General features: G+C 42.2%; 1 protein-coding gene across 1 annotated transcript in view; it reads right to left on the reverse strand.

Moving 5' to 3' along the window:
- Positions 1-635: 635 nt before the first annotated feature.
- b3gat2 (beta-1,3-glucuronyltransferase 2 (glucuronosyltransferase S)) overlaps positions 636-23,908 on the reverse strand; it is a 206,290-nt gene continuing 183,017 nt past the window's right edge. Inside the window, exon 4 of the mRNA XM_061910970.1 lies at positions 636-5,360. Coding sequence (XP_061766954.1) covers positions 5,274-5,360 — 87 coding nt within the window. The 3' untranslated portion in view covers positions 636-5,273. The remainder of the gene's footprint in view (positions 5,361-23,908) is intronic.

Consider the following 23,908-nt stretch of genomic DNA (forward strand, 5'->3'; position numbering starts at 1 on the left):
TAGTAATGAAAAGTAAACTGCCAGCATTTTTTATTTCTTTTTGAAAAATAATTTTGTTGAAATGCACAAACAGCAGTGCTAATAATGTCAACTCAAGTCAGCAATCAAGCTTATTGACCTTTGTTCGACATGAATGAGCGAATGAATCTGCCAAGATCAAAAATTTCTCTCAACTGGACTTTTAGACGAATCAGATTATTCTTGGACTTAGAATTGGACTTCCTTTAAATTGTCATTCAAATTTGAACATTACAGTACAGATGAGAACGAAATGTTGTTGCATTAGCTCATGGTAGTGCAGGATAAAAAAGAAATTAGGTGCATGTAAAAAGAAATAGATTACTGTGCAGATAAATATATTGCACTTTTTCAAATGCATCCACGTTTATGGATGTATGTTATATTGTCTTTTTATTCCATTTTGGGGGGAATTGATGGGATAATTATGATGCGTTCAAGAGTCTTACGGCCAGAGGGAAGATGCTGTTACAGAACCTGGTGGTTCTGCTTCGTAGGCTGCGGAACCTTTTACCAGAGAGTATATTTTCCTGGAGAAGTGTAGGTGTGTGTAAATAAATGTAACGCCGCAAATGGTTTTCACTTTTATTGAAAAACAAAAAAATTACATGAGAAAAATAAGTATTTCAAAACTAAAACTTTTACCAAAAGGGAATGTTTCCTGCATAACCTGTAATAACATTGATTAGAGCACAATCATTTAAAGTAAAAAGAACAACAACAACAACTCAAAGGAGTCCATACTATATCAAGCCTGAACCTCTATCGCGCACGTCACTGATTTTAGACAATGGGCCTGATCTACTAAAGGTTTGCGTGTGCTAAAACACAAACAAACTTGATAACACGCTAAACCACAAAAAAAGCTGACTAAACTTGTGCAATCCATTTAGTGTGTCTGTCTTCATTAATATGCAGAATATGTATATGCTGATCATTAGGCAGCCCACACTACTTAGAGGAGGAGATGCAACTATAATCATTAAGTGCTCCCAATGCGATTTATCAAGATTTAAAACCATTTTGCGTCCGCTGTTTAAACTGTTTGTGCAAACTGGCACAGTTATGCACAAATGGCTGAGAGAAAGGAGGCGACCGTGCTGCAAAGACGTGCTTCAGCCTGCTTTGACTAACAATATTAGTTATATCGTCTATTCAGCAATGACATTGTATCATTTCATAGCTGCTGAATGGCTTACGGGTCTTCTTAAAACAAATACAATTATTTGGTTTTGGTGCCTGCTGTGTTTTTTTAAAGGTGTTTGTTTTTTTCACAAAGGAGATATAATCTATCTCCTACATGCAATATACATTTTATTGCAGGTGGATCATTTAAAACGCACCATCACAACTCCGCAGCGCCTCCCAGAGCACACTTTTAACCTGCTAAAAGTAGGTTCTTTTGTCTAGATTGTGCTTTGATAAAACCTAGAGACAATGGTACATAAAATATTTGTGTGCTGCATGTCAACAACATGACTGAACGCAACCATGCAGCATGGCCTGGACTTTCACTATTATGTTAGATCCACTCTGGCAGTGGTTCTCAAATGGGGGTACGCGTACCCCTGGGGGTACTTGAAGGTATACCAAAGGGTACGCGAGATTTTTCAAAAATATTCTAAAAATAGCAAAGATTAAAAAATCCTTTAAAAATATTTTTGGGGAATAATACTTCAACAAAATATGAATGTATTTTCATAAACTGTGAAAAGAAATGCAACAATGCAATATTTAGAGTTGACAGCTAGATTTTTTTGTGGACATGTTCCATAAATATTGATGTTAAAGATTTCTTTTTTTGTGAAGAAATTTTTAGAATGAATTTCATGAATCCAGATGGATCTCTATTACAATCCCCAAAGAGGGCACTTTAAGTTGAAGATTACTTCTATGTGTAGAAATCTTTATTTATAATTGAATCAGCTGAGATAGGCGCCAGCGCCCCCCGCGACCCCAAAAGGGAATAAGAGGTAGAAAATGGATGGATGGATGAATCACTTGTTTATTTTTCAACAAGTTTTTAGTTATTTTTTATATCTTTTTTTCCAAATAGTTCAAGAGAGACCACTACAAATGAGCATTATTTTGCACTGGTATACAATTGAATAAATCCGAAACTGATGACATAGTGCTGTGCTTTACTTCTTTATCTCTTTTTTTCAACCACAAACGGTTTGCTCTGATTAGGGGGTACTTGAATTAAAAAAATGTTAACAGGGGGTACATACCTGAAAAAAGGTTGAGAACCACTGCACTATGGACTGGACTTTCACAATATTATGTTAGACCCACTCAATGTCCATTGCATTTGGTCTCACTTAGGGGGGGATGTTACCCACATCTGTGGTCCTCTCCAAGGTTTCTCATAGTCATTCACATTGATGTCCCACTGGGTTGTGAGTTTTTCCTTGCCCCTTTGTGGGCTCTGAACCAAGGATGTCGTTGTGACTTCTGTTGCCCTTTGAGACACTTGTGATTTAGGGCTATATGAATAAACATTGATTGATAAAGGAGTGTCTCCATGGTGACAGTCTGTGCACACGCAAATATTTTATTTAAATAGGGTGGTCTGCACCACTTTTGCACTTTTCATGAACTGTACGCGCGTCTTAATAGATCACACGCAACACACCCACTAATAGTACATACAATTTTATAGTTTGCAGGGTCTGTTGTTTAGGTCTTAGTAGATCAGGCCATATGTCCTTAAAATGTAACATTAGCTCGGAAGACATCATCATCATCAACTATCTCACCACTGCTTATATTTCATGTCAAAAGTCTGGACATCTTTGACTGGTGCTGAGTAGTCCTTAACGCTTACAAGCCTCAATGTTTGGACCCTTTTACTTTTCAATTGACAAAATAACTCATTCACATAACTCATTCATTGCTTTCCTTGTAATATTACTCACACACAACATGTATTCTTTCTGGGTTGTAGATGGGCTTTTAAATTTCCTTAATTACTAATTGGGAAAATTAACAATCGATTAATCAATATTTTTCATTTTCTACCGCTTATTATATACAGGCTCATAGGTGAGCTACAGCCTATACCAGCCGACTCTGAACAAGACGCTGTTGTGTGTAGTTGTGTGTCAATCACATATTGACACACAACTACTCACACATCTCGCCGTAAGTCAGCTGGGATAGGTACCAGCTCACTTGTGCTGTTTATCTCGTCCTATACCAAAGTCGTATCCACACACGAAGAGAGACACACATATGAAAAGTGAATTCATGCATCATACAGAATGTCAAGTACATACAGAACAGTGTGAAAAATACATTAAGTATTTGACCCCCCGATTGTTTTGTATGTTTACTTCCTTACAAAGATATGAACGGTACAACATTTTAAAAGTATGTTCATTTTAACAGAGAAAGATGGAGTGGAAAAACTAAAAAACTAAACAAAAACAAAAACATAAAATAAGGTGCATACATTAATTTGTGTTTAATTGAAGGGCATAAGTATTTAATTCAAATGAAAAAGATGGCTTGCTGGATAAACACTCATTTTACATGACATGTTTTTTTTAATATTTCGACCGTAACAAATCTGGACATGTGTAAGTAAGTAAGTACACTTACAACGTAATGTTTGTTGGTACTACAAATCCTGTTTCCAAATGTTGGGAAATTGTGTTGGATGTAAATATAAACGGAATACAGTGATTTGCAAATCATTTTCAACCCATATTCAGTTTAATATGCTACAGAGACAACATATTTGATGTTCAAACTGATAAACATTTTTTTTGTTGTTGTTGCAAATAATCATTAATTTTAGAATTTGATGCCAGCAACATGTGACAAATAAGTTAGGAAAGGTGGCAATAAATACTGATAAAGTTGAGGAATGCTCATCAAACACTTATTTGGAACATCCCACAGGTGTGCAGGCTTATTGGGAATAGGTCCCAAAAAACTGCTCAGTCTTTCACAAGAAAGGATGGGGCGAGGTACACCCCTTTGTCAGCAACTGCGTGAGCAAATTGTCAGACAGTTTAAGAACAACGTTTCTCAAAGTGCAATTGCAAGAAATTTAGGGATTTCAACATCTACGGTCCATAATATCATCAAAAGGTTCAGAGAATCTGGAGAAATCACTCCACGTAAGCGGCATGGCGGGAAAACCAACATTGAATGACCGTGACCTTCGATCTCTCAGACGGCACTGTATCAAAAACCAACATTAATCTCTAAAGGATATCACCACATGGGCTCAGGAACATGTCAGAAAACCCCTGTCACATACAGTTCATCGCTACATCTGTAAGTGCAAGTTAAAACTGTACTATGCAAAGCGAAACCCATTTATCAACAACATCCAGAAACGCGCTGGCTTCTCTAGGCCCGAGATTATCTAAGATGGACTGATGCAAAGTGGAAAAGTGTTCTGTGGTCCGACAAGTCCACATTTCAAATTGTTTTTGGAAATATTCGACATCGTGTCATCCAGACCAAAGGGGTGGCGAACCATCCAGACTGTTATCAACGCAAAGTTCAAAAGCCAGCCTCTGTGATGGTATGGGGGTGCATTAGTGCCCAAGGCATGGGTAACTTACACATCTGTGAAGGCACCATTAATGCTGAAAGGTACATACAGGTTTTGGAACAACATATAAGCGCCGTCTTTTTTGAATATGGGTTCAAATTGATTTGCAAATCATTGTATACCGTTTATATTTACATCTAACACAATTTTCCAACTCATATGGAGACAGGGTTTGTACAAGTACTAATTTTGGATGATCATGGCAAATACTGCAAATCGGACAACATTGATGACATTTTTATCACATTATCATTTGCTGCCATTCATTTGTAATGCAGGAAAAAAAAAACACATTTGGACACCTGAACACAATTCATCCATCCATCCATCTTCTACCGCTTGTCCCTCTTAGGGCTGCAGGGGTGGCTAGAGCCTATCCCAGCTGCATTCGGGCAGAAGGGGTGTACACCCTGGACAAGTTGAACACAATTCCGTTTGTATTTTTTATTTTTTTTTAGTGCCTCTGTGGTCATGTAGGAGTTCATGCAGCAAGCATTCATATCCCCTGGATGAACAGGTGATCTGTTGAGGGTGTAGTCCGCCTTTTGCCCACAAACAAACGGGGATCGACTGACGTGCCTCCTCAGCGACTGTCAGTGACGAACACTACCAGGAGGAAGGGCAGTTTGCTGCTAGTAAGTTCCAGTGGAAACGTGTTGAGAGCTTGAAATTGATTCTCCACGGCTCACACCTCGATGACCACACTGTCCTTTGCATGCTTGGACTCGTTTGCAAGGTGCGGCTTCTCACTGCGCGTGTGCCAAACAAGAACCTGGTGAAAAAAGCAGAACCACTTTGTTAAAATATTTGTAGTAAAATAGTAGCACTAGTCTCTTTAAAATAATTTCTAATACCATGTTGATACATTTTGTGTATTAAAGATGCTCCAAGCAACACAATGTAGGTCAATGTCCAGTATTAGAACTTGGTCTCATACTCTACCCCATTGGGGGATGAGTAAAGTCTATCCTATTCTATCCTAATATGTATTGGGAATATGTAATGGCATATCTCATAAATATTTTCATGTAATTTTTGAATTAAAATGTCACAGGTCAATGAAAAACAAACTGCAGTTCAGAAACGCTTTTATCAACAGATTTGTTTCTCTCTGATGAGGGAGCTTATTTTTTAAATCAGCCTTTAATTGAGATGTGTGGGACTTTTGTGGCAATATTTTGCACTGAAAGGTGAAATTTGTAGCTGCAAAAATCATAAATGTTTTTGGGCTTCTTTACCAGGACTTTGTCCCATCCTGTCCACTGTGTTGCTATTTAGCCCACAAAAGAAGTATACCAACACTGTGGGAACTATGTGTGTGTGTGTGTGTGTGTGTGTGTGTGTTTGTGTGTGTGTGCGTGCGTGCGTGTGTGTGTGTGTGTGCCCTAATAACACACTAAGACTGGCCTCTCTGTTCCTCTGAAATCATAACCCTGCCATCTTTTATCACGTCTGACCTCTTCTCTTATGGCTTTGCTCTCTTTTTGCACTTCTTCTAGTTCACTTCTTCCCTGAGGCAATTCGAAAACAAAACACTTTACCTGGCTGGAGTTTCTTTTAACAGCATTCAGAGGTGGAGAATAAATAATAAAAAAAAAAAAAAGGGTTTTTATCCGTCAGTGGGAGAAATGTGAGGAAGAAGACTAAAAGGATGAAAATACTTCAAGCTATTACTGAATAAAAGCTCCAGTGTTGTGTCTTACATGAAAATACAAATGGACATGTTTGTTGAAGACATTTCACCCTTGAGACTTCTTCAGTCCTACATTTTTGGTGTGGAATCTAGTTATTTATGTCAGCGGTGGGTCTCACATTAGGATTGTTTTTATTGTACTGTATAAAAATACTCAGTTATTTATTTCAACAGTGGAAGCTTGTATGCAAACTATAACAACATGAAGCATTTTTGGAACAATTCAACAAACCCTTGATGATCGCTAGAGATGGCTCACTCAGAAACATAGATTGATGCTAAAAAAAATAAAAAATAAAAAAAATAAAAAGAATAGATTTCTATCTTGATGGATATGAAGTAAATTACATCACCAGAACCAACAAGAAAGGAGGAGTAGCTGCGTACGGAATGAAAACATCAACTTCACAGTCGGAATAAAAAATGTCTTGTGCTATTGATAATATCTTGGAACCATTGAAATATGTCACGAAAAAAAGCCAAAGCATATTGATCAGCTGTATATATAAAATAATTAAGAAAAGTTTTAAAATGTATTACATTATTGCTGGAATGAAGCAACCTTCACTGAAATCAGTCAAATAGTAATTTTCTTACGTATGTGATGACTTCAAGATTGACCTCTTGAACCTTAGTGAGCAAAAGACCTTTGATGACTTAATATGATAGAATAGAATAGAATAGAATGGACTTGATTGTCATTATATTTGCATATAACAAGATTAAGGACTCCAATTTAAGGTGCGGTAGAGGGAACAAATATGGGCACAAGAGGTAATAGAGGAAAAACTAACAATTTAAATAAACAGACTACTATCCAATACAATTAATAAGCAATCCTGTACAACATACAAAACACTATAGAAATACAAAATACTGTACAATATACAGAACAAGACAAGAGTACTGAAGTAATAAATAACAAACAGTGTCGGACGTATTGCACTCGAAGGGTAGTATTGCACAGTACGGTATTAGGGTAGGATATTGTATAGGAGCGGCTTCACGGTGGCAGAGGGGTTAGTGCGTCTGCCTCACAATACGAAAGTCCTGCAGTCCTGGGTTCAAATCCAGGCTCGGGATCTTTCTGTGTGGACTTTGCATGTTCTCCCCGTGAATGCGTGGGTTCCCTCCGGGTACTCCGGCTTCCTCCCACTTCCAAAGACATGCACCTGGGGATAGGTTGATTGGCAACACAAAATTGGCCCTAGTGTGTGAATGTGAGTGTGAATGTTGTCGGTCTATCTGTGTTGGCCCTGCGATGAGGTGGCGACTTGTCCAGGGTGTACCCCGCCTTCCGCCCGATTGTAGCTGAGATAGGCGCCAGCGCCCCCCGCGACCCCAAAAAAAGGGAATAAGCGGTAGAAAATGGATGGATATTGTATAGGAGTGAATTATTATTATAAGTTAGAGTTCAACATGGTGACAGCTCTGGGAAAGAAGCTGTCTCTTAGCCTGTTTGTTCTATAGAAAAAGATACAATGTATAGCGTGAGTTTATATCCTAAAATCCCAAGGCCTATCAGAATCACAGGACACTGTGCCACGTTTGTTGATACTATTCTTACTAATGATTGTGATGAAAATACTACAACCGACATCAGTGATCATCTATCAGTTTTCACGATCTATGACCAAAAGTACAGGAAGAGGAACATGGATGACAAACAGACATTTTAAAGTATGATTGCTCTTAAGAATGATCTATAAAAGCAAAATATGGATAATATATACCGAAAAATGATGTAAATTAAGCATATGGTAATATTTTAAACACTCTCATGATGCTTTATGAAAAACATTAGTCAATGGAAACAACTTAGTAGGAATCAAAAGAACAACAACTAACCATGGATGACAAAGGGACTGAAAAGTGATTATAACAAGAAAAATACATAGTTAAAAACATTATAACACAAAGATCTATAGAGACAGAAAAAAAGTACAAAACACATTAAAACAAACAAGCTAACTAGCATACTATGAACATGTAGGAAAGAATATTACAGCCATTTATTAGTCAGGAACAAAAATCACAAGAGACCAACACCAGACCTCCTCAATAGCATCATTAAGATAAAAAATGACATTATAAACAAAGTTGTGACGGTTCACTGGCATCGTGGTGCGGGTTCGTTCTCTCAAATATGCAGTCGGACTTGAAAACAGCGTGAAGGTAAGAAATAAATATTTATTTACACCAAGGAACAGACAATAAACAGAAAACTTGCACTAGGCATAATCAGGCAAAACAAAGAGCTAGCATGGAAGCTAGAAAAACAGGAAGCAAAGCGCGGAAGCTAGCAAGAACAAAAACAGTCTTTTACCAGAGTTGGGAATCAGCGTCGTCACCTGTTGCATGAAACAGAAACTAGGATGCGAGGATATGTAAACGGAAAAGGCAGGCTAAAATAAGGACAGTAATTACGAGGCAGGTGCGCGTCAAAAACAAGAGGCTGGTGACACTAATGCATGACTATGGCAACAGAACAAAACAGGAAGTGCTACCAAGAACTAAGGAAGTCAAATACCAACATATTCACACAACACAACACACAAAATAAACATGTAAAGCTCACTTTAAGTTATTCCTCATCCACGAATCTTTCTTCTTTAGTGACCGAATTAAACATGCCACAAGAGGTCTTGCAACTACGGTAATCAGCCGTCTAACTTATTTTCCCCCGTAGAAGAAGAAGTGTGCGATCTTCTAATACGGTAAGCAGCAGCCTACCTTGATTTCCCTCGTAGAAGAAGCGCGCGGTGCATCCTGGGATATATGACTGCGGGGGGCGTGCCGAGTTTTAACTCAAGGCGATCAGTCACACAGTAGAAGACGGGAATAGAGCAGCAGCGGAAGAATTTAACATTTACAGCAGCGACACTGACTTCCACGAGACGGAGCCGGACATTTTGGATACCTTATTCGCCCAACTGTTTGATTCGAACACTGAAGAAGAAGAATTTGAGGGATTCGTGGATGAGGAATAACTTAATAAAGTGAGCTTTACATGTTTATTTTGTGTGTTGTGTTGTATGACATTATCGTTTGAGCAACGTTGAGTTATTGATGTATTATTGCTTTGCACTATTTCGAGTGTTACTATATTGTGATTGCACTAACCTTTGATTAACCGTAACAGTATCAGACTGTTTTTTTTACCTGTTTATTGAATCAGGGAAAATAACAAAACAGCTGTTTATTCATTTTGGGAGTGAACAGAGTTGTCAGAACGCTGGTTTGTAATCTAATAATAAAGATTGACTGACCTATCTGACTGTTTTGTTAACATTCCCTTTGGCGCAGCTCAATCTAAAGGATGCATAACGTAATCGCAGCCTCTACTGTAACATCTATTCTATGCGCCTTATAATGCTGTGCGCCTTATATATGAACAAAATATTTAAAAAGGCCATTCATTGAAGGTGCGCCTTATAATCCGGTGCGATTTATAGTGCGGAAAATACGGTAATAATTTCTTATTTCAAGCATTAAAAAAAATCATGACTATGACAAAATTGTCTCATATTAAAACAGATGACAGCCAAATGGATTTTGCTGTGTTACTTTCACTGAAACAATCGAAAATACGTACTCATAGTAGTACAGTTGCTATTAGTGAGAATATACTTATTTTAAGATATTTTTGGGTTAATGGAGGTTAGCTATTTTTACTTATTTTGGAATGTCTTGACAATACAAATTTTATTGTTCTATTGTCAGATCATTTTGCTTAGTTCAAATAAACTACCCCTAATTTTTGTATTTTTTTTTCTTGTTTTTGAACACTGACTTTTTGCAGTGTAAAATGGTGGCCAGCCAATCACAGCACACATATAAACCAACACTCACACCTATGTACAGGCTCAAATTACCGGCATATTGGTGCTGTGTGCAGGGGGAAACTGACACATTGATGAGTATAGAAACGGAAAAGGTCTGTTCTGCAGCCGTTACGCATCCACTGGAAATATAGGGTCAGGATTCCATGTTGGGACCTCTTTTATTTCTAATCCATATCAACGATTTAAAAAAATGTTTGCAAGAATGTACTGCCTCTTATGTTGGCAAATGTGTTTTGATTTCACGTTCTATTCCTGATTGCTTGACAATAGAAGATAATGAAGTGCTCTCAAATATGTCTGAGTTGTTTAAATGATTTTTAGCATGAAAATAAAGGCTGTAATCAAATAGATGTGACACCACCTTCTTATTGGTGACATCAATATTAGTCAGGTGCTCGAACCAATTTTTTTAGGAGTTATTGTTAATAAAGAAATTGTTAAGATCCGTACTCCGATCTTCCCATATTATGGTTTGTTGCATTTTTAATCACTCCGTCCTTATACCCTCATACTTCCTGTTTAGTCATTGCCATGGTTACTCATCAGTTCACCTGCTGCTCACGGCCCAGCACACCTGCTACAGACAATCACCGTCACTTTATAAGCCGTCCTTTTTTGTTTGTTCAGCCTGGGTTCATGATTTGCTTTTCACGCAACGAAATACGCCTGCAATACTGTCAAGTATGTATATTCTCGCTAAGCTTTTCACGCTAGCCATTCATTGTTCATTCAAGTTCTCATGCTGAAGGTTTTGTCTTACTGTTTTATGTGCCTACGTGCCAGTTTTTTTCTCATTGTTGTATATCCTAGCTTTTATGCTAGCGTCCTTTGCTTGTTTTATTCTACTAGCTCCAGCATTTTTGTTATACAGCTCTTTTTTTTATTTAAATAAATTGTGTATATCTTACATTTGCTGTGTTCACTTGACGCATCCTCGAGGGAATCAAACCCGGTACCACGATGCCGAACCGGCGTAACAGTATGAACCCAGCAAAAAAGAATTCCCTCGCGTCGAACCAGAGGAAGGAACCCTTCGACTTAGGGTTGTGGTTGGAGCTCATGGCTTGGGAGCAGGAAAGACTCGGCTGTGGGCCTGAAGTCTCCTCCGAAGCCGTTCGCGCTGCCCCAAAGAGGCGGGGGGTCCAGTGGAGAGGTCCCCCGCGCGGCAGTAATGGTCCAGCACCACTTATTCCTCCCCATGGACACAGCAACTTTCACCCCGTCCAGGATTCACCCGTCATTACCGGTAATCCTGCTTGTTTTTTTTCAAAGCATTCTTTCAACCACCATGACACCTTCTCGGACTCTAGTGATGACGACATTTGGGGAACGCCCACCGGTGACGCAACACCGCCCCCTGTCATTGACATTTTTTCTGAAGATTTTTATATTGTGGACAGTAATTCTCATTCTCAACCTTTTTCGAATACCAATAACATTTATGACAAGATACAGAATTATCAGAATATATATTTTTTTTATTCTAGTCAGTCTCATTCAACTGTTTCTTCTATCCCACCTTATAAGCCTCATTCCCTGCCCAAGCCTAGTGTTTTTTCGCCTTCTTCGAATTATAAACCTGCACAATTTAAAGGGGAGGAATCTGCCCGCCTCCAGACCTCGCACCACCCTCCCTTAAGGTCAGTCCCTGACCACAAGGAACGGGTCTGGGATCCCCGTCTGGAGGGAGGGGCTATGGCCTATAGCTGTGCTACGGAGGTAGCACAGATACTACCCTCTAAACCACAGCCACCATGCAGACCACCTTTACCTGTTTTTCCCCAGGCCAAGTCTCAAGGGCCTTGCAGACCTCCTCCACCGGTATTCCGGTTAGCACCTACACGTAGGCCAACTTTACCGGTTCTTCAAACTGTCAAACCGCAACCTCCTATGAGGCCACCCTTACCTGTTTTTCGGCCCGTTAAACCGCTAGCTCCTCCTAGGCCGCCGCCACCTGTATTCCGCTTAGCTCTTCCTCGTAGACCTCCTCCACCTGTGTTTCCCCCGGTCAAGCCTCAACGGCCACCTAGACCTCCTCCATTTGTGTTCCGTCCATGCACTAAGTCATGTCTTAGTCCTAGTCCTAATCACAGTCCTAGTGCTAGTCTGACTCGTAAACTGAGTCGTAGTCCGAGTCCTAGTACATTCCCAAGTACTTGCCCTAGCTCTAGTCCGACTGATAGTTCTAGTCCTTGTCTTAATTTCTGTCCAAGTCCATGTCCCTCTTTTAGCTCTAGTCTGGTTCTCGCACCAGAAACTGACTCTAAGCTGGTTCTCACGCCAGCACCAACTCCAGTTCCTAAACTGGAGCCCACTCCAGTACCAACTCCTCAACAAATGCAGGTACCAGCTCCACGCCGCCAAGCACCGGTACCAGCTCCACACCGCCAAGCACCGGTACCAGCTCCACGCCGCCAAGCACCGCCGACGACGGGGCTGGAGCCCACACCAGCGTCGACGACGGGGCTGGGGCCCACACCAGCGTCGACGACGGGGCTGGAGCCCACATCAGCACAGACGTTCGGGCTGGAGCCCACGCCAGCACCACCGACGACTACGCCTGCATTCACGTCGACGACGACTCCTGCGGCTTCCACGCCGCCAATGACTACTCCTGCGGCTTCCACGCCGCCAATGACGATTCCTGCGGCTTCCACGCCGCCAATGACGACTCCTGCGGCTTCCACGCCGCCAATGACGCTCCTGCGGCTTCCACAGCGCCAATGACGACTCCTGCGGCTTCCACGCCACCAATGACGCTCCTGCGGCTTCCACAGCGCCAATGACGACTCCTGCGGCTTCCACGCCGCCAATGACGCCCTCTGCGGTTTCCACGCCACCAATGACCCCTTCTTTGCTGCAGCACCCGCATCATCCTCGCCAGCTGCACTCGTCTGCTGCTTCCAAGGATGCTATGTCTTCGGTGCTGAAGCGTCATCCTCCACGTCTGCCACGGGTGTGGCCTCTGCGAGGTCGTCCGCCTCGCCGTGCACCTCATCCTGCAAGGCGGCCACTAATGTGGCCTTTTCAAGGTCGGCCGCCAAAACTCTTTCGGCAGCGGCGTTCCATCCGCCGCCGCCACATTGCCTGTCCTCGGTGGATTCGGGGACATGCGACCTGGCGACCCTCCATCGTGGCCTCCCTCCACCCTTTCTTCATTGGTGGACTTTCTGGTTTTGGGGAGGGGGTTCAAGTTTGTGTTTATGATTTTGGGACATCTGGGATCTGTCTTTTTGGGGGGGATTCTGTTAAGATCTGTACTCCGATCTTCCCATATTATGGTTTGTTGCATTTTTATTCACTCCGTCGTTCTACCCTCATACTTCCTGTTTAATCATTACTATTGTTACTCATCAGTTCACCTGCTGCTCACGGCCCCGCACACCTGCTACAGATAATCACCGTCACTTTATAAGCCGTCCTCTTTTGTTTGTTCAGCCTGGGTTCATGATTTGCTTTTCATGCAACGAGTTACGCCTGCAATACTCTCAAGTATGTATATTCCCGCGAAGCTTTTCACGCTAGCCATTCATTGTTCATTCCAGTTCTCATGCTGATGGTTTTGTCTTACTGTTTTATGTGCCTACGTGCCAGTTTATTTCTCATTGTTGTATATCCTAGCTTTTATGCTAGCATCCTTTGTTTGTTTTATTCTACTAGCTCCAGCATTTTTGTTATATAGCTCTTTTTGTTATTTAAATAAATTGTGTATATCTTACCTTTGCTGTGTTCACTTGACGCATCCTCGAGGGAATCGAACCAGGTAACGCGATGCCGAAGCGCCGTAACAGAAATCCCTTGGAAACAATACACTGAACATTCTGCAGCAAGACGATGAAATCGATAATTAATTTGAGTGAAGTTAATTATTTTATTAACTCATTAATTCTTGTACGTTGACATTATATTACAGTTTGGTACATCCACATACTGCAATTATATTTGGTGTGCTACTCATTAACCATAACTCTAAACATCCATCCATCCATCCATCAATTTTCTACCGCTCGTCCCTTAATTTAAATCAAATTCAGTCTTCTAACAGACCGTCTTCATCTGCTCTTCTTTTTATAAGACTAATGTTGACAATATTTAGTGTGAACATAAATTGCACATCTATGTATATGTAAGTATGTACATTTATCTCCAGATTTACTAACAGTTTTACACAGACTTGCCAACCTTGAGACCTCCGATTTCAGGAGGTGGGGGGCGTGTTTGGGGGCAGGGCGTGTTTGGGGGCGTGGTTAAGAGGGGAGGAGTATATTTATATTATTCATATATTATATATATAATATATTATATTATTTATATTATTTATTATTATCATTGTTTATTGTGAGCGAACTGTGGTGCTGAATTTCCCGCACGGATCAATAAAGTACATCTTATTAAATTCTATTGTATTCTATTCTATTCTATATTTACCGCTATCAATCAATCAATCAATGTTTATTTATATAGCCCCAAATCACAAATGTCTCAAAGGACTGCACAAATCATTACGACTACAACATCCACGGAAGAACCCACAAAAGGGCAAGGAAAACTTACACCCAGTGGGCAGAGAGAATTCACATCCAGTGGGACGCCAGTGACAATGCTGACTATGAGAAACCTTGGAGAGGACCTCAGATGTGGGCAACCCCCCCTCTCTAGGGGACCGAAAGCAATGGATGTCGAGCGGGTGAAAGTTCAATCCATAGTGGCTCCAACACAGCCGCGAGAGTTCAGTTCAAGCGGATCCAAGACAGCAGCGAGAGTCCCGTCCATAGGAAACCATCTCAAGCGGATCAGCAGCATAGAGATGTCCCCAACCGATACAGGCGAGCGGTCCATCCTGGGTCCCGACGAGCGGTCCATCCTGGGTCTCGACTCTGGACAGCCAGTACTTCATCCATGGTCATCGGACCGGACCCCCTCCACAAGGGAGGGGGGGACATAGGAGAAAGAAAAGAAGCGGCAGATCAACTGGTCTAAAAAGGAGGTCTATTTAAAGGCTAGAGTATACAGATGAGTTTTAAGGTGAGACTTAAATGCTTCTACTGAGGTGGCATCTCGAACTGTTACCGGGAGGGCATTCCAGAGTACTGGAGCCCGAACTGAAAACGCTCTATAGCCCGCAGACTTTTTTTGGGCTCTAGGAATCACTAATAAGCCGGAGTCTTTTGAACGCAGATTTCTTGCCGGGACATACGGTACAATACAATCGGCAAGATAGGCTGGAGCTAGACCGTGTAGTATTTTATACGTAAGTAGTAAAACCTTAAAGTCACATCTTAAGTGCACAGGAAGCCAGTGCAGGTGAGCCAGTACAGGCGTAATATGATCAAACTTTCTTGTTCTTGTTAAAAGTCTAGCAGCCGCATTTTGTACCAGCTGTAATCTTTTAATGCTAGACATGGGGAGACCCAAAAATAATACGTTACAGTAATCGAGACGAGACGTAACAAACGCATGGATAATGATCTTGGCGTCTTTAGTGGACAAAATGGAGCGAATTTTAGCGATATTACGGAGATGAGAGAAGGCCGTTTTAGTAACGCTTTTAATGTGTGACTCAGAGAGAGTTGGGTCGAAGATAATACCCAGATTTTTTTACAGAGTCACCTTGTTTTATTATTTGGTTGTCAAATGTTAAAGTTGTATTATTAAATAGAGGTCGGTGTCTAGCAGGACCGATAATCAGCATTTCCGTTTTTTTGGCATTAAGTTGCAAAAAGTTAGCGGACATCCATTGTTTAATTTCATTAAGACACGCTTCCAACTGACTACAGTCCGGCGTGTTGGTCAGCTTTAGGGGCATGTAGAGTTGGGTGTCATCAGCATAACAGTGAAAGCTAATACCGTATTTGCGTATGACGTCACCCAGCGGCAGCATGTAGATGCTGAAGAGTAGATTCACCAAGTCAAGTATTCCATATATATATATATATATATATATATATATATATATATATATATATATATATATATATATATATATATACATATAAAAACGATCCTACATTTTTGTTTAGTACGGTAGCATCGCTAACCCAACAAGGGACCCCTTCCAGTAGCTCAACCCACTCAGCTGATGACTTTATGCAATTCTTTAGTAAGAAAATTGAAGTCATTAGAAAGGAGATTAAAGACAATGCGTCCCAGCTACAACGGGGTTCTATTAACACTGATACGATGGTATATATGGCGGATACTGCCCTCCAAAATAGTTTCTCTCGTTTTGAGGAAATAACATTAGAGGAATTGTTACAACGTGTAAATGGAATAAAACAGACAACATGCTTACTTGACCCTCTTCCTGGGAAACTTATCAAGGAGCTCTTTGTATTATTAGGTCCATCAGTGCTAAATATTATAAACTTATCACTCTCCTCGGGCACTGTTCCCCTAGCATTCAAAAAAGCGGTTATTCATCCTCTTCTTAAAAGACCTAACCTCAATCCTGACCTCATGGTAAACTACCGACCGGTGTCTCACCTTCCCTTTATTTCAAAAATCCTTGAAAACATTGTTGCGGAGCAGTTAAATGAACACGTAGCGTCTAACAATCTATGTGAAACCTTTCAATCCGGTTTCAGGGCAAATCACTCCACGGAGACAGCCCTCGCAAAAATGACTAATGATCTATTGCTAACGATGGATTCTGATGCGTCATCTATGTTGCTGCTCCTCGATCTTAGCGCTGCTTTCGATACCGTCGATCATAATATTTTATTAGAACGTATCAAAACACGAATTGGTATGTCAGACTTAGCCCTGTCTTGGTTTAACTCTTATCTTACTGATAGGATGCAGTGTGTCTCCCATAACAATGTGACCTCGGACTACGTTAAGGTAACGTGTGGAGTTCCCCAGGGTTCGGTCCTTGGCCCTGCACTCTTCAGCATCTACATGCTGCCGCTAGGTGACATCATACGCAAATACGGTGTTAGCTTTCACTGTTATGCTGATGACACCCAACTCTACATGCCCCTAAAGCTGACCAACACGCCGGATTGTAGTCAGCTGGAGGCTTGTCTTAATGAAATTAAACAATGGATGTCCGCTAACTTTTTGCAACTCAACGCCAAAAAAACGGAAATGCTGATTATCGGTCATGCTAGACACCAAACTCTATTTAATAATACAACTCTAACATTTGACAACCAAACAATTAAACAAGGCGACGCGGTAAAGAATCTGGGTATTATCTTCGACCCAACTCTCTCCTTTGAGGCACACATTAAAAGCGTTACTAAAACGGCCTTCTTTCATCTCCGTAATATCGCAAAAATTCGCTCCATTCTGTCCACTAAAGACGCTGAGATCATTATCCATGCGTTTGTTACGTCTCGCCTCGACTACTGTAACGTATTATTTTCGGGTCTCCCCATGTCTAGCATTAAAAGATTACAGTTGGTACAAAATGCGGCTGCTAGACTTTTGACAAGAACAAGAAAGTTTGATCACATTACGCCTGTACTGGCTCACCTGCACTGGCTTCCTGTGCACTTAAGATGTGACTTTAAGGTTTTACTACTTACGTATAAAATACTACACGGTCTAGCTCCATCCTATCTTGCCGATTGTATTGTACCATATGTCCCGGCAAGGAATCTGCGTTCAAAGGACTCCGGCTTGTTAGTGATTCCCAAAGCCCAAAAAAAGTCTGCGGGCTATAGAGCGTTTTCCGTTCGGGCTCCAGTACTCTGGAATGCCCTCCCGGTAACAGTTCGAGATGCCACCTCAGTAGAAGCATTTAAGTCTCACCTTAAAACTCATTTGTATACTCTAGCCTTTAAATAGACTCCCTTTTTAGACCAGTTGATCTGCCGTTTCTTTTCTTTTTCTTCTATGTCCCACTCTCCCTTGTGGAGGGGGTCCGGTCCGATCCGGTGGCCATGTACTGCTTGCCTGTGTATCGGCTGGGGACATCTCTGCGCTGCTGATCCGCCTCCGCTTGGGATGGTTTCCTGCTGGCTCCGCTGTGAACGGGACTCTCGCTGCTGTGTTGGATCCGCTTTGGACTGGACTCTCGCGACTGTGTTGGATCCATTGTGGATTGAACTTTCACAGTATCATGTTAGACCCGCTCGACATCCATTGCTTTCCTCCTCTCTAAGGTTCTCATAGTCATCATTGTCACCGACGTCCCACTGGGTCATTATTGTCACCGATGTCCCACTGGGTGTGAATTTTCCTTACCCTTATGTGGGCCTACCGAGGATGTCGTGGTGGTTTGTGCAGCCCTTTGAGACACTAGTGATTTAGGGCTATATAAGTAAACATTGATTGATTGATTGATATATATATATATATATATATATATGTATATATATATATATATATATATATATATATATATATATATATAATACTTGACTTTCAGTGAATTCTAGCTATATATATATATATATATAGATATATATATATATATATCTATATATATATAGATATATATATACGAACGGCTTTACGGTAGACGAAAACGGACTGCTGTTAATGAAACTGCCTAACAACAAACCCACATAAGAAACCAAGAACTCGCCCTCGATCATTCTACAGTTAAAACGTCATTGGGCAGACACGTTCTTTATACACGTCACTCAGGTCCGCATGGAGCTGGAGGCGGCGTGGCCTCCAGTTCCGCCTGAATTTCGGGGGATTTTCGGGAGAAAATTTGTGAGAGGCGCTGAAATTCGGGAGTCTCCCGGAAAATCCGGGAGGGTTGGCAAGTATGGTTTTACATATTATGTATAATATATATGTATTATTTTCTTACATATTTTTCTGATATAAATACTTACCCAACAAGACACTGGGGTGACTTGTATCTACCATTATGAAGAACCTTAACTAATCCATGTACTTACATACAGAGGACTCTTTGGAATAAACTACCACCAGCACCGATCCAAAGCTACATTGTGTTCTTCTAAAAAAACAATTGAAGGGTATGTTGGTCTCAAGTGAATTTTGAGGGGGATGTTTATTGTATATACAAAGTATATTGTTTGACTTGTCTATTCTTGCCGCCGTGATTAAGTGAAAGTTTGGTGTTTGTTTTAAACATATCATTCTTGAATCTCGATACTTTGAGAGCACATATGCATGTTTTTATGGAGCGTTGTTTTGGATGTCAACAATTGGACAAAGAACCCACTTGAAAGAAGCGTCACCGACGCCTCCAGAAGGGTTGTCTCACACTATCCATCCGTCCATCCATCCATCCATCCATCCATCCATCCATCCAGCCATCCATCCATTTATCCATTTTCTAACGCTTGTCCCATTTGGGGTCGTGGAGGTGCTGGAGCCTATCCCACAAATTTAGTGTTGCCAATCAACCTATCCCCAGGCGCATGTTTTTGGAGGTGGGAGGAAGCTGGATTACTCGAGGGAACCCACGCAGTCAAGGAGAGAACATGCAGAAAAACCCGAGCCCAGGATCAAACCCAGGACACTAATAGAATCAAAACACAATTTAGCAGGGAGCTGAAAGTCATTGCAAATGAAATAAACACAAGTGTCATTTTTCTGTCTCCTTTCAAGCTCATCTTCTTGTGTCCTCCAGGTAATGTGCACCTTCCATCGTTAACTCTTTATGGTCTTTTTTCTGTTCAACGTATTCTGTGGCACTACGGAATGGCATTTGAGGAGTTATTGATAACTACATTCGATCCATCCATCCATCCATTTTCTACCGCTTGTCCCTTTTGGGTCGCGGGGGGTCTCTGGAGTCTACCTCAGCTGCATTCGGGTGGAAGGCAACGTACACCCAGGACAAGTCGCCACCTCATTGCAGAACTAAATTATAATAAAAAATTAAGTAAATTGATAATTTTCCAAAATCCCCTGAAGAGCAGAGAAACCTGCGACATAGGCTTGTAGAGATGACATTTTCCTGACCTAACATATATTCCGCTCATTGAGCACTGTATAAAGGATAAACCACAGAAACCTTGAGCTATACCGCCCCGTGGTATAGCTCAAGGCGGTATTTACCCACTTGCTCCCAGTGCCATCCACACTGGTTTGAATGTAATTTAGATATTGGGTTTCACTATGTAAAACGCTTTGAGTCACTTTCCTTCCGCGTATTCTCTTTGGGGTCACGGGGGGCGCTGGTGCCTATCTTAGCTACAATCGGGCGGAAGGCGGCGTACACCCTGGATAAGTCGACACCTCATCGCAGGGCCAACACAGATAGACAGACAATTTTCACACTCACATTCACACACTAGGGCCAATTTAGTGTTGCCAATCAACCTATTCCCAGGTGCATGTCTTTGGAGGTGGGAGGAAGCCGGAGTACCCAGAGGAAACCCACGTGGTCACGAGGGGGACATGCAAACTCCACACAGAAAGATCACGAGCCCAGGATTGAACCCAGGACTATTAAGGACCTATAATTGTGAGGCAGTCGTACTAACCCTTTTTACACCGTGCTGCTGTTTTGTGATCCTATATACAAACCCCGTTTCCATATGATTTGAGAAATTGTGTTAGATGTAAATATAAACGGAATACAATGATTTGCAAATCATTTTCAACCCATATTCAGTTGAATATGCTACACAGACAACATATTTGATGTTCAAACTGATAAAAAATGTGTTTTTGCAAATAATCATTAACTTTAGAATTTCATGCCAGCAAAACGTGACAAAGAAGTTGGGAAATGTGGCAAAAAATACTGATGAAGTTGAGGAATGCTCATCAAACACTTTGGAACATCCCACAGGTGTGCAGGCTAATTGGGAAAAGGGGGGTGCCATGATTTGGGTATAAAAACTGCTACCCAAAAAATGCTCAGTCTTTCACAAGAAAGGATGGGGCGAGGTACACCCCTTTGTCAGCAACTGCTTGAGCAAATAGTCAAACAGTTTAAGAACAACGTTTCTCAAAGTGCAATTGCAAGAAATTTAGGGATTTCAACATCTACGGTCCATAATATCATCAAAAGGTTCAGAGAATCTGGAGAAATCACTCCACGTAAGCGGCATGGCCGGAAACCAACATTGAATGACCGTGACCTTCGATCCCTCAGACGGCACTGTATCAAAAACTGACGTCAATCTCTAGAGGATATCACCACATGGGCTCAGGAACACTTCAGAAAACCACTGTCACTAAATACACTACATATGTAAGTGCAAGTTAAAGCTCTACTATGCAAAGCGAAAGCCATTTATCAACAACATCCAGAAACGCAGCCGGCTTCTCTGGGCCCGAGATCATCTTAGATGGACTAATGCAAAGTGGAAATGTGTTCTTTGAGCTGACGAGTCCACATTTCAAATTGTTTTACGCAAAACAATAAAGCCACAGTAATAGAATAAGTGAACAACTGTTGTGTGTCTGTTCAAGGAATCTTTTTCTGAGAAGTAAACTGTAACGTCTCGTTTTCATTTTTGCAAAGTGGTCAATCACTCTGGACAGACATGGAAATATTACAGTAACTGTTATACAGTTGACCAGTGGTTTCCAACTGGTGGGTCGTGACATAAAAGTGGATTGTGTGTCATTTTCAGTGAGTCGCAGTCAGATGTGTGCATGAAAAAAAAAAAGTTTAGGGAGAAAAAAATCAAATTGTGGCAACAAAACCTGATATTTTTAGCCATTTTTCTAGTGACTATTAGTGAGTATTTTAGCAAAAGGCAAACCGACTAACAAGTTGGAGGAGGACTCAGGACAGACATGGAAATATATCTAAAAAAAAATCTAAATGGGGCAAAAAAAAAACGATATTTTCAGCCATCTTTCTGAAAACAAATACAGAAATGTTACTATTTTTTCTGGAAACAAAACCAGATGCCTTAGCTGTAGCCATTCTTCTGGTGACAAAACAAGATGATTTTAGTCAAAGTCACACCGATTAACAAGACAGGTCTACTGTGCTATTTTTTGTGAAATAAACTTGAATGATTTAAAAATTTGGCTCACGACTTGATGATATGGAAAAATGTTTTTCTTCCTGAAGATAAACCATTTGAGAAGCACTCAACTCACACATGCTTACTCCAAATCATCATTGATGCAGAACCAGCAGACAATAACCAACATTATGTTTCATGTTGATTAGAAATTCCCCCGACAGCTCGTACAACAAATGAATATGTTTGTCTTGATACAAGGAACTCCTCTCTGAGCTGCAACCTTATCGTGGTAGAGGAGTTTGCGTGTCCCAATGATCCTAGGAGCTATGTTGTCCGGGGGCATAAAGCCCCCTGGTAGGGTCTCCCAAGGCAAACAGGTTCTGGGTGAGGGATCAGACAAAGAGCAGCTCGAAAACCTTTATGAAGAAGAAACATCATGGACCCAGATTTCCCTCGCCCGGACGCGGGTCACCGGGGCCCCCCTCTGGAGCCAGGCCCGGAGGTGGGGCACGATGGCGAGCGCCTGGTGGCCGGGCCTGTTCCCATGGGGCCCGGCCGGGCACAGCCCGAAGAGGCAACGTGGGTCCCCCCTCCAATGGGCTCACCACCCATAGCAGGGGCCATAGAGGTCGGGTGCATTGTGAGCTGGGCGACAGCCGAAGGCAGGGCACTTGGCGGTCCGATCCTCGGCTACAGAAGCTAGCTCTTGGGACGTGGAACGTCACGTCACTGGGGGGGAAAGAGCCTGAGCTAGTGCGCGAAGTCGAGAAATTCCGGCTGGATATAGTCGGACTCACTTCGACGCACAGCAAGGGCTCTGGAACCACTTCTCTCGAGAGGGATTGGACCCTCTTCCACTCTGGCGTTGCCGGCAGTGAGAGGCGACGGGCTGGGGTGGCAATTCTTGTTTCCCCCCGGCTCAAAGCCTGTACGTTGGAGTTCAACCCGGTGGACGAAAGGGTAGCCTCCCTCCGCCTTCGGGTGGGGGGACGGGTCCTGACTGTTGTTTGTGCTTATGCACCAAACAGCAGTTCAGAGTACCCACCCTTTTTGGGAACGCTCGAGGGAGTACTGGAAAGTGCTCCCCCGGGTGATTCCCTTGTCCTACTGGGAGACTTCAACGCTCACGTTGGCAACGACAGTGAAACCTGGAGAGGCGTGATTGGGAAGAATGGCCGCCCGGATCTGAACCCGAGTGGTGTTTTGTTATTGGACTTTTGTGCTCGTCACAGTTTGTCCATAACAAACACCATGTTCAAACATAAGGGTGTCCATATGTGCACTTGGCACCAGGACACCCTAGGCCGCAGTTCCATGATCGACTTTGTAGTTGTGTCATCGGATTTGCGGCCTCATGTTATGGACACTCGGGTGAAGAGAGGGGCGGAGCTTTCTACCGATCACCACCTGGTGGTGAGTTGGCTGCGATGGTGGGGGAGGATGCCGGACAGACCTGGGAGGCCCAAACGCATTGTGAGGGTCTGCTGGGAACGTCTGGCAGAGTCTCCTGTCAGACAAAGTTTCAATTCCCACCTCCGGAAGAACTTTGAACATGTCACGAGGGAGGTGCTGGACATTGAGTCCGAGTGGACCATGTTCCGCACCTCTATTGTCGAGGCGGCAGATCGGAGCTGTGGCCGCAAGGTAGTTGGTGCCTGTCGGGGCAGCAATCCTAAAACCCCTTGGTGGACACCAGCGGTGAGGGATGCCGTCAAGCTGAAGAAGGAGTCCTATCGGGTCCTTTTGGCTCATAGGAATCCGGAGGCAGTGGACAGGTACCGACAGGCCAAGCGGTGTGCAGCTTCAGCGGTCGCGGAGGCAAAAACTCGGACATGGGAAGAGTTCGGGGAAGCCATGGAAAACGACTTCCGGACGGCTTCGAAGCGATTCTGGACCACCGTCCGCCGCCTCAGGAAGG

The sequence above is a fragment of the Nerophis ophidion genome, linkage group LG09, assembly GCF_033978795.1.
Source record: "Nerophis ophidion isolate RoL-2023_Sa linkage group LG09, RoL_Noph_v1.0, whole genome shotgun sequence".
Lineage (NCBI taxonomy): Eukaryota > Metazoa > Chordata > Actinopteri > Syngnathiformes > Syngnathidae > Nerophis > Nerophis ophidion.